The sequence below is a fragment of the Neophocaena asiaeorientalis genome, unplaced genomic scaffold (assembly GCF_003031525.2).
Source record: "Neophocaena asiaeorientalis asiaeorientalis breed wild unplaced genomic scaffold, Neophocaena_asiaeorientalis_V1.1 scaffold581, whole genome shotgun sequence".
In the NCBI taxonomy this organism is placed as follows: domain Eukaryota; kingdom Metazoa; phylum Chordata; class Mammalia; order Artiodactyla; family Phocoenidae; genus Neophocaena; species Neophocaena asiaeorientalis.
The window spans coordinates 2,634,437-2,647,952 of NW_020172732.1; the positions used below are offsets into that span (position 1 = coordinate 2,634,437).

Below are 13,516 nucleotides of genomic sequence, written 5' to 3' on the forward strand. Positions count from 1 at the left end.
AATTACTATGTGTCTTGTTGTAGTCTTTTTTGGGTTGGTCTCATTTGGGACTCTCTCTGCTTCCTGGACCTGGACGTCTGTGTCTGTTTCATTTCCCAGTTTTAGGCGAGTTTTCAACTATTATGTCTTTCATACATTCTCTGCTTTTTTTCTCTCTCTTCTTCTTCTGGGACCCCTGTAATGTGAATGTGAGTCATTGTGCAGAGGTCTCTTAAACTGTCCTTGTTTCTTTTTATTACTTTTTCTTTTTCCATTCAGGTTTAGTGATTTTCACTACTTTGTTTTCCAGCTCACTGATCCATTGCTTATATCATGCAGTCTTCTGTTGATTTCTTCTGTTGTATTTTTTATTTCAGTTACTGTATTTACCTCTGTTCTTTCTTCTTTGTATTTTCTAACTCTTCGTTACAAACTTCTAACTTCTCTGTCTGTTCGTCCAATCTCCTTCTGAGTTCTTTGAACATCTTTATGATCATTACCTTGACCACTTTATTGGTTAGATTGCTTATCTCTGCTTCCTTTAGTTCTTCTAAATTTTATCTTGTTACTTGATTTGCAAAATACTTCTCTGTTTTCTCATTTTGCCTAATTTGCTATTTTTATTTTGATGTACTTGGTAGGTTGGTTATGTTTCCAGCCTTGGAGAAGTGGCCTTGTATAGGAGACATCCTATGCGTCCCAGCAGTGCACTCCCCTGTAGTTACCGGAGCTATTGGTCTAAGGGTGCTCCCTTTGTGGGCTGCATGGGTCCTTCTGTTGTGGTGAGCTGGCTACTGTGGTTGGTCTGGTAGGCGTGACTGGTCCCCAGTCTGTTTCTTTGTCAGGCCTTGTCTTGTGCAGAGGCTGTTGGCTGCTGGTTGGTGGGGCTGGGTCATGAGGCACCTGACTGCAGAGCCCCAGAGGGTCCTGGGGCTAGCGCTGTCCCACTGGTGGGTGGGAACTGGGTTCTGGTGTGGGGCTGGGGGTTCCTGGATCTATTATCAGCCTGCTGGTGGTCAGGTCCATTTTCTGGCATGGCTGGCTGCAGGGTCTGGGGTGTCCCAAACCTGATTTTTTACCCACTTGTGTGTTGGGCCAGATCCTGGGGAGGCTGGCTGAGGGGCCCAGGGTATCCTAGAGCTGGTGTTGGCTTGCTGGTTGGCAGGGCCAGGACCCAGTGTGTCCTGTGGGTGGTGTTTTTCTGCTGGTTGGTGGGCTGTGTCCTGACATGACAGGCTGTGGGGCTATGGTGGTCCTGGGTCTGGTGTCTGCCCTCTGATGGGTGGGTCCGTAGCCCATGGGATTCTGGTGCTGTTGCCCACCCACTAGTGTCTGAGGTCCTGGGGCTAGTGCCAGCCCACTGGTTGGTAGAGCTGAATCCTGGACTCTCTGGCTGTAGAGCCTGGGGATTATAGAGCTGGTAGCAGCCTGTTGGTGTGGGGGGCGGGGCGAGGCCCAGGTGGTCCTGGGCCTAATGCCTGCTCATTGGTGGGTGAAGCTGGGTCTCAGGGTCTTTGGTTGTAGGGCCCTGGGGGTCCTGGAGTTGAGGTGTTGGCACACTCGTGGGTAAGGCCTGGGCCCAGGGCATTCTGGGGCTGGTGACTGCCCACTGGTGGGTGGGGCCAGGCCCTGGGTTCTGTGGCTGCAAGCCCTGGCAGTTCCGAGGTTAGTGCCGGTGCACTGGTATGTGGGGCCAGGTCCTGGGCCCTCTTCTATACAGCGCAGGTCCTGTGGCAGCTGTGGGCTCGGGGGAGGGGGGTCTTAAGGTAGCTGGCCTGCTGGTGTGTGAGCCTGTGTCTCTGCCTGGCTAGTTGCATGGCCTTAGGAATCCCATTACAGGTGGTGACATGCTGGTAGGAGGGGCTTGGTTCCAGAGATAATAAGCGAGAGGGAGGAGTCCAAAATGGTACTTGACAGCACTGGGGTCCTCGCGGTAGAACAAGCTCCCCAAAATGGCTGCCGCCAGTGTGTATGTCCCCAGGGTGAGCTCCACTTGCCTCCTGCCTCTCTGCCAAGACCAGCAGGTAGGTCTGACCCAGACTCCTTTGAAGTTACTGCTTTTGCTCTGGATCCCAGAGAGTGTGAGGTTTTGAGTGCGTCCTTTAAGAGTGGAGTCTCTATTTTGCACAGTCCTCTTCCTCTCCCGAAAGTAAGCCCCACTGGTTTTCCAAGACAAATCTTTTTGGGGGCTTGTTTTCCTGGTGCAGGACCCCTGGGCTGGGGACCCCAGTGTGGGGCTTGGACCCCCTTGCTCCTTGGGGAGAAACCTCTATAACTGTAATTATCATTTTGTTCGTGAGTCACCCACCTTGGGGAATGGGTCTTTACTAAGTCTCTGCCCCTCCTATCCGTCTTCTGTGTTTACTTCTTTATACCTTTAATTGTAGAAGATCTTTTCTGTTGGTCTTCCGGTCTATAATCAATAGTTGCTCTGTAAATATTTGTAATTTTGGTATGCCTGTGGGAGGAGGTGAGCTCAGGGTCTTCCTACTCCACTAAAGAGGCCACCCAGATGCATCTTCTATGCATTGCTGAATTTGATTTACTAATATTTAGTTGAGGATTTTGCAGCTATGTTGATGAGAAATACTGGTCAGTAGTTTTCTTTTCTTGTAATGTCTTTGGTTTTGGTATTAGGGTAATGCTGACTTCATAGAATGAGTTTGGAAGTATTCCCTCTGCTTCTATCTTCTGGAAGAAATTGTAGAGAATGGACATAACTTCTTTCTTAAATGTATGGTAGAACTCAGTGACGCCATCTGGGCTTGATGCTTTGTGTTTTAAAGGTTATGAATTATTGATTCACTTTTAAAAATAGATACAGCCCTATTCAGATTGTCTGTTTTCTTGTGTGACTTTTGGCAGACTATCTTTCAAGGATTTGGTCCATTTCACCTGGGTTATCAAATTTGTGAGCGTAGAGTTGTTCATGATATTTCTTATTGTTATTTTAATTTCCATGGGAGCTGTGCTGATGTCTTCTCTCTCATTTCTGGTATTAGTAATTTGCGTCTTCTCTCTTTTCTTAGTTAGCCTGGCTAGAGGCTTATAGGTTTTATTGATCTTTTCAAAGAAGCAGCTTTTGGTTTCATTGATTGGTTTCATTCAATCTCTGTTGATTTTTTTTTCTGCCCTAACTTTTATTATTTCCTTTTTTCTGCTTGCTTTAGATTTAATTTGCTCTTATTTTTCTGGTTTTCTAAGGTGGAAGCTTATGTTACTAATTTTATATTTCTTTTCTAATATATGCATTCAGTGCTATAAATTTCCCTGTAGCCATGCGTTTGTTGCATCCCACAAATTTTGATACTACTTTTTCATTTTCATTTAATTCAAAATACTTTTCAATTTCCCTTCTTTGACCCATGAGGTTTGAGATTTCTTCTTTGACCCATGAGAGGTATGTTGTTTAAGCTCCAAGTATTTTGGGATTTTTAGGCTATCTTTTCATTTTTGATTTCCAGTTCAACTCCACCATGGTAAGAGCAAACATTGTATGATTTTGATCCTTTTAAATTTGTTAAGGGGTGTTTTATGGCCCAGAATGTGGTCTATTTTGGTGAATATTCTGTGTGAACCTGAGAAGAATGTGTAATCTGCTGTTGTTAGGTGATGTAGTCTGTAGCTGTCTAGTCTGTAGCTGTTTCCCTCCCCCCACCCCCCCACAGAGGCCCCTTGGAGCGATAGTCTGTAGTTGTTGATTGATGCTGCTTTTGAGCTCAATTATGTCATTACTGATTTTCTGCCTGCTGAATGTGTCCATTTCTGATAGAGAGGTGTTAAACTCTCCAGTTATAACAGTGGATTAATCTATTTCTTCTTACAGTTTTGCCTCACATATTTTGATGCTCTCTGGATATCTTTTTTTTAAAGCTTTTTATGGATATCTCTTTATTGTGATAAATATAGGTCATAATATGTATCATCAACAGATATTTGTGTTTGCTAGCACTTCTGTGTGCTAGGTGTGAGGATATAGTAGTGAACAAGACACATTCTCTGCCCTCAAGGAGTTTATTATCTGAGAAATAATTTTGTAAAATGCTTGTTACCTCAGGCTTGCCAATATCTCTTGTGAATATGAAAAATATATTAAATTCCTTTAATGTGCATTACTTTGATCTAGTAAGGTTGAAAATATTTTCATATGTTTATTGGTCCTTTTCTTTCAGAATGCTTGTCTTTTTTTTTCCTTTTTTGTGATTGATTTTTAAGAGCTCTTTATATATTATGGACATTAAAGCTTTGTCTATGCAATATGAATTGGATTTTTTCTTAATTTATGAATTGCAAGTCAACCTTGTTAATGCTCTCTTTTTCTTCTTCCTGTACAGAAGTTTTCTTTTTTATGTGATTACATTTTCCTTTCTGATTTCTAGTATTGCATACCATGCTTAGAAAAAAGGTCTTTTCTACAAGACTGTTAAAAATATTTAAATCAATACTTCCCTGCAGTATGTGCAAACATGCCATGTGCTTGCATTTGCATTTAATTCTGTGATCAGTCTAGAATTAATAATGTGTGAGGTAGCTTTATTTTTAAACTGGCTAGCTTATTATTCCAGTACTATTTACTAAATCAGCTATCTTTTCTCACTGATGTGAAATATCTCTTGTATCAGTCACTAAATTCTCAAATATATTTGGATTTATTTCTGTACTCCCTGTTATGTTTTACTCAGTGTCATCCTTTGCTAATAAGATCAATAAATTTAAGTATTAACTTAATTACTGTAGTTTTATAATGTGTTTTAATATGCAGTAAGGAAAATCCTTTCTTCATTAGGAATTTTTGGTTCCTTTTTAAGGTGTTTTAGTTTATAGTACTTTCTAATATGGTTCGAGGGATCACCTTTCAAAATCATCTCTGCTCTAAAAAGTTAGGATTTTTAGAAACAGCCATTTAAATTTTTGTTATGGAAATAAAGTGGGTTTCTGTCTTTATAGAAGATTAGAATTCAATTTTAGTTATATGGAAAATAACTATACTGAATTGTTAAACTAATAACAGCTTAGTTAATTTGACCTTATGGTAATAATTTTATTCTTTTCATGTACTCTATATAACAATGACAGTACATGAATTCTTATAAAATAGTTGAGATGTTCCAAAAACATTTCAAATGTTTCAAGTTTGGGGTAAATTACTCTGAGTAAATAGTCTATAAGTAGCAGGAGTTTGAAGTAAAAATAACAGTAAAAATAATTTAACAATTTATTCCACTGTGAGTTCCTTGAGGTTAGTATATTTGTCTCATTAATTTCTGTATCTGTCACAGCATCTTACCTTGGTTATTTATTTATTTATTTAGGAGTCTTTATCTAATATACAGACTTTCCCCATAGAAAATGTCTCATTTTGTTTTCATTTTCCCCCAGCACACTTGAAAGGCATGTTGACTTTCACACTGTTGCTAAGGACTGTCCAGAATGTTCCTGGTAGCTGGTATTGGGAACCCTTTGAACCAAGGTCCTCCCTGTGGCCTACTTTCTTTCTGACTTAGAAAGAAAATACATGCATGTACATTCTCTTATTTTTATTTTTTAATTTATTCATTTTTATTGAAATATAGTTGATTTACAATGTTGTGTTATTTCAAGTTTACAGCAAAGTGATTCAGTTATACGTACATACATAGGTCTATTTTTTCAGATTCTTTTCTCTTATAGGTTATTACAAAATATTGAGTATAGTTCTCTGTGCTATATAGTAGGTCCTTGTTGGTTATTTTTTATAGAGTGGTGTGTATATGTTAATCCCAAACTCCTAATTTATCCCTCCCCCGCCCCTTTCCTCTTTGGTAACCATAAGTTTGTTTTCTTTGTCTGTGGGTCTGTTTCTGTTCTTTCTTTTTTTTTTTTTTTAATAAATTTATTTATTTTTGGCTGTGTTGGGTGTTCATTGCTGCCTGCAGGCTTTCTCTAGTTGTGGCGAGCGGGGGCTACTCTTGGTTGCAGTGCATGGGCTTCTCATTGTGGTGGCTTCTCTTGTTGCAGAGCACAGGCTCTAGGTGCGCAGGCTTCAGTAGTTGTGGCACGTGGGCTCAGTAGTTGTGGCTCACGGGCTTAGTAGTTGTGGCACACAGGCTCAGTAGTTGTGGCACACGGGCTTAGTTGCTCCGCAGCATGTGGGATCTTCCCGGACCAGGGCTCGAACCTGTGTCCCCTGAATTGGCAGGCGGATTCTTAACCACTGCACCACCAGGGAAGCCCTGTTTCTGTTCTTTATGTAAGTTCATTTGTATCATTTTTGTTTACATTGCACGTATAAGCGATATCATATGATGTTTGTCTTGCTTCACTTCATATGATAATCTCTAGGTCCACCTATGTTGTCGCAAATGGCATTATTTCATTCTTTTTTATGGCTGAGTAATATTCCATTGTATATATGTATCACATCTTTATCCATTTATCTGTTGATGGACATTTAGGTTGCTTCCACGTCTTGGCTATTGTAAATAGTGCTGCAGTGAACATTAGGGTGAATGTATCTTTCAAATTAGTTTTGTCCCTATATATGCCCAGGAGTGGTATTGCAGAATCATATGGTAGTTCTATTTTTGGTTTTTTAAAGAACCTCCAGTCTCTTCAGTAAGTGGTGCTGGGAAAACTGGACAGCTACATGTAAAAGAATGAAATTAGAACACTCTCTAACACCACACACAAAAATAAACTCAAAATGGATTAAAGACCTAAATGTAAGACCGGATGCTATAAAACTCCTAGAGGAAAACACAGGCAGAGGGACTTCCCTGGTGGCACAGCGGTTAAGAATCTACCTGCCAATGCAGGGGACACAGGTTTGATCTTTCCAGGTCTGGGAAGACCCCACATGCCGTGGAGCAACTAAACCCGTGTGCCACAACTACCGAGCCTGCGCTCTAGGGCCTGTAAGGCACAACTACTGACCCCGCGTGCCACAACTACTGAAGTCTGCACACTCTAGGGCCTGCGTGCTGCAACTACTGAAACCCGTGTGCCTAGAGCCCATGTTCTGCAACAAGAGAAGCCACTATGATGAGATGTCCGTGCACCACAAGGAAGAGTAGCCCCCACTTGCCACAACTAGAGAAAGCCCACGTGCAGCAACAAAAACCCAAGGCAGCCAAAAAATAAAATAAAGCAAAACAAAACAAAAAAACCCCCCAAAACATAGGTAGAACACTTTTTGACATAAATCGCAATATCTTTTTGGATTTGTCTCCTAGAGTAATGGAGATAAAAACAAAAAGAAACAAATGGGATCTAATTAAATCAAAGTATATACACAGCAAAGGAAACCATAAACAAAATGAAAAAACAACCTACAGATTGGGAGAAAATATTTGCAAATTATGTGACTGACAAGGGATTAATCTCTAAAATATACAAATAGTTCATACAGCTCAATATAAAAAAAAAAAAACCCAATCAAAAAATGGGCAGAAAACCTAAATAGATATTTCTGTAAAGAAGACATACAGATAGCCAAAAGGCACATGAAAAGATGTTTGACATTGCTAATTATTAGAGAAATGCAAATCAAAACTGCGAGGTATCACCTCGCACTGGTTAGAATGGCCATCGTCCAAAAGTCTACAAACGTTAAACGCTGGAGAGGGTGTGGAGAAGAATGGACCCTCTTGCACTGTTGGTGAGAATATAAATTGGTGCAGCCACATGGAGAACAGTATGGAAGTTCCTTACATTCTCTTATTTTAAACATTTTGTATTTAGAAGATTCATGGTTGGTGGCTTTTTAAAAATAAACTTTATATATGTTTTTTAATATTCATTCATTTGGCTGTGCTTCATCTTAGTTGTGGCACATGGGATCTTCGTTGTGGCATTCGGGATCTTTTTAGTTGTGGCATGTGGGGTCTTTAGTTGTGTCATGTGGGCTCTTAGTTGCGTCATGTGGGCTCTTAGTTGCAGCATGCGGGATCTAGTTCCCTGACCAGGGATAGAACCAGGGCCCCCTGCATTGGGAGCTCGGAGTCTTAACCACTGGACCACCAGGGAAGTCCCTAAAAATAAACTTTTTAAATTCTAAAAATTACGTGTGTTCTTTGTATAAGATTTGGAAAAGGTGAGCAATAGTGATAAAAAAAAAAGTAGCCATACACAATTTGTCAGGGAAACTATTGTTAGCAATTTGGTATACTTTTTTTTAACTCCTTCACCTCCCCCTCAGCCCCCAGATAGTATTGTGTGATACATAAAGTTTTAGATTTTGCATAGTGTTTCCCCATTTTCACAGACTCTTTGTAAGCATTTTTAATGGATATATAACCCATCATGTGGATGCACTATATATAATCACACATTTTATAAACTTTTCTCCTTCTTGCTTTTCCAAATTTTGTTAAATAATGCACTTTTGGGAGGAAATTTTTTTCTTTATTCTAGTTGTCAAAGAATTCTAATTACAGCAGGTAAGACTACTGCTTATTTTTCATAATTTATCAGTTCACTGATTCATTTAATAAAAATTTTGAGAAACAACTGTGTGCCAGGCAGAACTTAAGGACATTTGAAAAGTTTACTGTCTGGTGTAAGAGTCAGGTAAGAAGCAAGTTATTACAATACAGTGTGATGAGTGCTGTGATAGAGGAAGACATAGGCTCCTAAGGAGCTAAGAAGAGGGGCTTCTGTCTTAGTTTGAGGTTGGGAGGAGGGTAAAAATTTTACTAATCTTACCAGAGGAGGAGAAACTTAAGCTGGGTCTTAGGGACTCATGATAATAAGACAGTCAAAAAGTGAGGGTGAGCAGGAAGGCATTGTAGGTGGAGGGAAGAGCACATGCAAAGGCATGGAGGTGTTAGCATGTCAAGTGTAGGAAGCTTTAATATTAATATTAAAAATGGCTTTAGTATATAGTGCATGTGAGGGAGTGGCAAGAGAGAAAGCTGAGTAAGTGGGCAGATGTAATTTTATGAAGGGCTTTGAATATCATCCTCAAGGCTGGGGTGCCATCATGGATGAGGCAGAATCCTTGAGAAACATGTTTATAGCTCTAACTCTTCATTTGTGTATCAACAATTCTCAAATTAATAGCTCTCACCCAAACCTCACCCTTGAGCTCCAGAGCTATATATCCAACTGCCTTGTTGGCCTCTCTAGAATGTCTAGAACGTAAGCGTCATGAAAGCAAGTATTTTACTCCCTTTGCCCTAAGCTATATCTGCACTACCTAGAACAGTGCCTGGCAATAATTTATCGAGTGATTAAATAAAAATGAATGATTCCCTACTATATCTCAGAGCCATCTCAAACTCCACATAAATCCAATTCATGATCTTCTCCCTCTAACCTGCTCTTCTCCTAATGTTCCCTATTTTTTAAAATAATTTTTTTAAAAATTTTATTTAGTTTTGGCTGTGTTGGGTCTTCTTTGCTGCACACGGACTTTCTCTAGTTGTGGTGAGCGGGGGCTATTGTTCATTGCAGTGTGCAGGCTTCTCATTGCCATGGCTTCTCTTGTTGTGGAGCACAGGCTCTAGGTGCGTGGGCTTCAGTAGTTGTGGCACATGGGCTTAGTTGCTCCGCAGCATGTGGGATCTTCCTGGACCAGGGATTGAACCGTATCCCCGGCTTTGGCAGGCGGATTCTTAACCACTGAGCCACCAGGGAAGTCCCCCTAATTTAATGTTCCCTATTTAAGTGATTGGCACCAACTATTTAATTTCACAAGCCAGAAACCTGGGTGTATCTTTGACATATTCCTCTTTCTCATCTTTCACATCCATTTTCTCACCGAGACCTAATGATTTCTTGACGTTTCTTCATATGTCCATTTCTCTCCATCTCCACTGCTCTAGTCCAAGCTACCATCTCTCTCCTCATCCTATACAATAGTAGTAAACTTTCACCCTTTACTCTTGTCCCTTTTCAATCTGTTCTCTGTGTTGGAGTCAAAAAAACCAAACAAACCCACAGAATCTGATTCTGATATTCCTGTTTGGAACCAGTTGCCCTTTGGATAAAGAACAAAACCCTTAACATGGTCTACAAGGCCCTGTGTGCTCTGGCCACTGTCTAACCCAATAGCCACATCTCATGCCACTTTTTTGGATTCTGTTCTTAGTTGCATTGGCTTTTTAAATTCCTCCAGTGGACCATGCTTTCATCTGTCATAGTTATAATGTATAATTAGTAGCTTCTAATACATATTATAAAATGGAATGCCTATTGTCAGAGAAACAAATGTATCAATACCTTTAAGTTGATATTTATAACCCTGAAAGGGTAATGTTCTGTGTAGCATTCTTTTCTTGAAAAGAAAACTGTTTGTGAATTATTTCAAATAAGCTCAAACATTTTCAGTTATAATTTGTTCGTCTTTCAGATTACATGTCACGTATCTCAATTTTCCCTCAAGTAAGTTAAATACTTATAAGCTACATTTATTCTTATTTTAAAGTAAGAAAACATTGTCTTGTAAATTTAAGCCATTTGATTTTTTAAAAAGTGCTGCAGTAGGAAGCAAGGATGTATTGGAAATATAGGAAATGCCTTAATTAAAAAAAAAACTAGGCTTTATATGAAAGTAGTGACTTAATCAATATAAGTGGAAGCCTCCATTCTGAAGATAGTTGCCACTTCTTATATGATTTCAAATCACACTCTCTGATTACAAATGAAACAGGTCTTGAATAGTCTCACCAAAACTGACTTGTGTTACTAAGTTATTGTTCTTAATTGTGAGTGTCTGGAGGAGTTTATTGTTTGGTTTTGTGTGATAATTTTTATTGTTGTATATAAAATATACAACAATAAAATATATTTTGTAATTAAAATATTTATAGAGTATATTGTATTCTATTCTGTAAAATGAAAAATTGGTTTGCTCATTTCCAATTCAAGTTGTATTTAATCACTTAAGTAACTTTAGCAGATAGTGCACCATATAATATGTACTCATTACTTATTTTTCTTTATGTCAGAACAAAAGTCTAAACTTACAGAAGAATGCAATCAAGTGATGGCTTTTTCTTTAGAATCTGAATATGGAGGCCACAGGAACAGATGAGGTTGACAAGCTGAAAACTAAATTTATATCTGCTTGGAACAACATGAAATATAGTAAGTATCAAGATTTGAAAACTGTATAAATCCAAAGAAATATTTGAAGACATGTATTATCTCCTGTATTAAGTCACTGACAATTGTTGAGATTCTCTTTGAATGAAATATTTCTGTAAGGAATGTAGATAAGAATACTACCTGAAGAAAGAATCAAATACCATCATAAACATTGCTTAGAAACTCAGGCATATCATGTGGTCCTTTAAAAAAGAAAATTCCAAAGAAGATAGAATTTATTCAGGTGATGATAATACCTCAGGTTTTCAGACTCAGCATCAGGCAACCTCACGTATGAACCAGGAAGCAAGCAAAATAGACCTCTGAACACACAAAGCAGACCATTTAAAGTTCACATGCTGATGCGTATGACTTTCTTCTAGGAACACACTCAGATCCTTATTTCTATAACTTAGTTACTCTTGGTTTGCATGCAAATCCAATAAGGATCATATGGTGGTTTGGAAGCCCACTTAAGACTAGAAACAAATTGGAGGTGAAAAATCCTTCAAAGATGGAGAAGTACTCAGCAGAACCAGTTTCAACCGGAAGAAGTTCATATCCATAAGAAAGGAATGATAAAATTTAGTAAAACCCCTTAACAGTGCAAATTCAAGTAAAACACAATTGGTTGTTGGTTCCTGGTTCACTGGAAGTCATGGCCAGCTAGCTATTTAGACAGTTAAAACTTGATAATAACTTGACATTGTATTTTGAAGATTATAGACATTAACTTTTTGAAAAATTGAGATTTAAATCATATACTACTAAAATTCACCTTTTTAAAGTGTATGATTCAGTGGTTTTTAGTACACTCACAGGAATGTACAACCATCATCACTATCTAATTCCAGAACATTTTCATCACCCCCAAAGGCTACCTTGTACCCATTAGCAACTACTCCCTATTCCTCCCCACCTCTCTCCAATCCCTGGCATCCATCAGTCTACTTCTTGCCTCTCTGGATTTGCCTATTCTGGACATTTCATATAAATGGTATCATATAACTTGTGGCCTTTTGTTTTTGACTCCTTTCACTTGACATAACGTTTTGAAAGTTAATTCATGTTGTAGCATGTATATATCAGTACTTCATTCTCTTATACGGCTGAATAATATTTCATTGTATGGATATATCACATTTTCTTTACCCACTCGTTAGTTGATAGATGTTTGGGTGGTTTCCACTTTTTGGCTATATGAATAATGCTGCTATGAATATTGTATACAAGTTTTTGTGTAAACATAAGTTTTCAGTTCTCTTGGGTATATACCTAGGAGTAGAATTGCTGGATCATATGTTTACCCTAAGTTTAACTTTTTAAGGAACTACCAAACTGTTTTCCAAACTGTTTGCACCATTATACATTCCTACCAGAAATGTTTGAGGGTTTGAATTTCTCCACATCGTCAGCAATACTTGTTAATATCTATCTTTTTTTTTTTTTTTTTTTTTTTTTTTTTTTTTTTTTTTTTTAATATCTATCTTTTTAATTAGACCCATTCTAGTGAGTGTGAAGTATCTCACTGTGAGTTTGATTTGCATTTCCCTGATGAACATATGAAGTTAATCTTCTTTTTATGTATTTATTAGCAATTTGTATATATTATTTCAAGAAATGTCCATTCAAATCTTTTGCATGTTTTAAAATTGGGTTGTCTTTTTATTATTGAGTTGTAAGAGTTCTTTATATATTCTAGATAAAAATCCCTCAGCAGATATATGATTTGCAAATATTTTCTCCCATTCTTGGATTGTCTTTTCACTTTCTTCATAGTGTCCATTGAAGCATAAAACTTTTACTTTTTGATGAGGTCCAGTTTACCTATTTTTTTTCCCTTTGTTGCTTGTGATTTTGATGTTGTATTTACGAAATTGTTGCTTAAATCAAGGTCATGAAGATTTGCACCTATTCTTTAAACAGTTTTAATCTTTTTAGCTCTTATATTTAGGTCTTTGATCCATTTCAGGTTAATTTTTGCATATGATGTGAGGTAGAGGTTCCACGTTATTCTTTGTATGTGGCTATCTGGTCTCAGCACCATTTGTTTAAAAGAGTATTCTTTCTCCATTGACTGGTCTTGCCACACTTATCTAAAATCAGTTGACCATAGATGTAAGGGTTGATTTCTGGACTCTCAATTCTATTCCATTAATCTGTATGTTTGTTCTTATGCTAGTAGAACATTCTGTTGATTACTTTAGCTGTTTGTAAAATTTGAAATTGAAAAGTATGATTCCTCCAACTTTGTTCTTCTTTTCCAAGATTGTTTGACTGTTCTGGATTCCATGCATTTTCCGTATGAATTTTTGATCCTCTTATCAATTTCTGCAAGAAATCCAGCTGGGATTTTTATATAGACTTTAGTGAAATCTGTAAATCAATTTTCAGAATATTGGCATATTAACAGAGTATTGCCATATTAAGTCTTCCAATCCATGGACATGGGATGTCTTTCCATTTATTT

At 38.2% G+C, this 13,516-nt stretch overlaps 1 protein-coding gene across 1 annotated transcript in view; it reads left to right on the top strand.

Annotated features, from left to right (window-relative positions):
• The window catches only part of ATG4C (autophagy related 4C cysteine peptidase), an 83,059-nt gene that overhangs the window by 13,484 nt on the left and 56,059 nt on the right, over window positions 1-13,516 (top strand). The window contains exon 2 of the mRNA XM_024740416.1: window positions 10,908-11,046. Within this exon, the coding sequence (XP_024596184.1) occupies window positions 10,971-11,046 (76 nt within the window). The 5' untranslated portion in view covers window positions 10,908-10,970. The remainder of the gene's footprint in view (window positions 1-10,907; window positions 11,047-13,516) is intronic.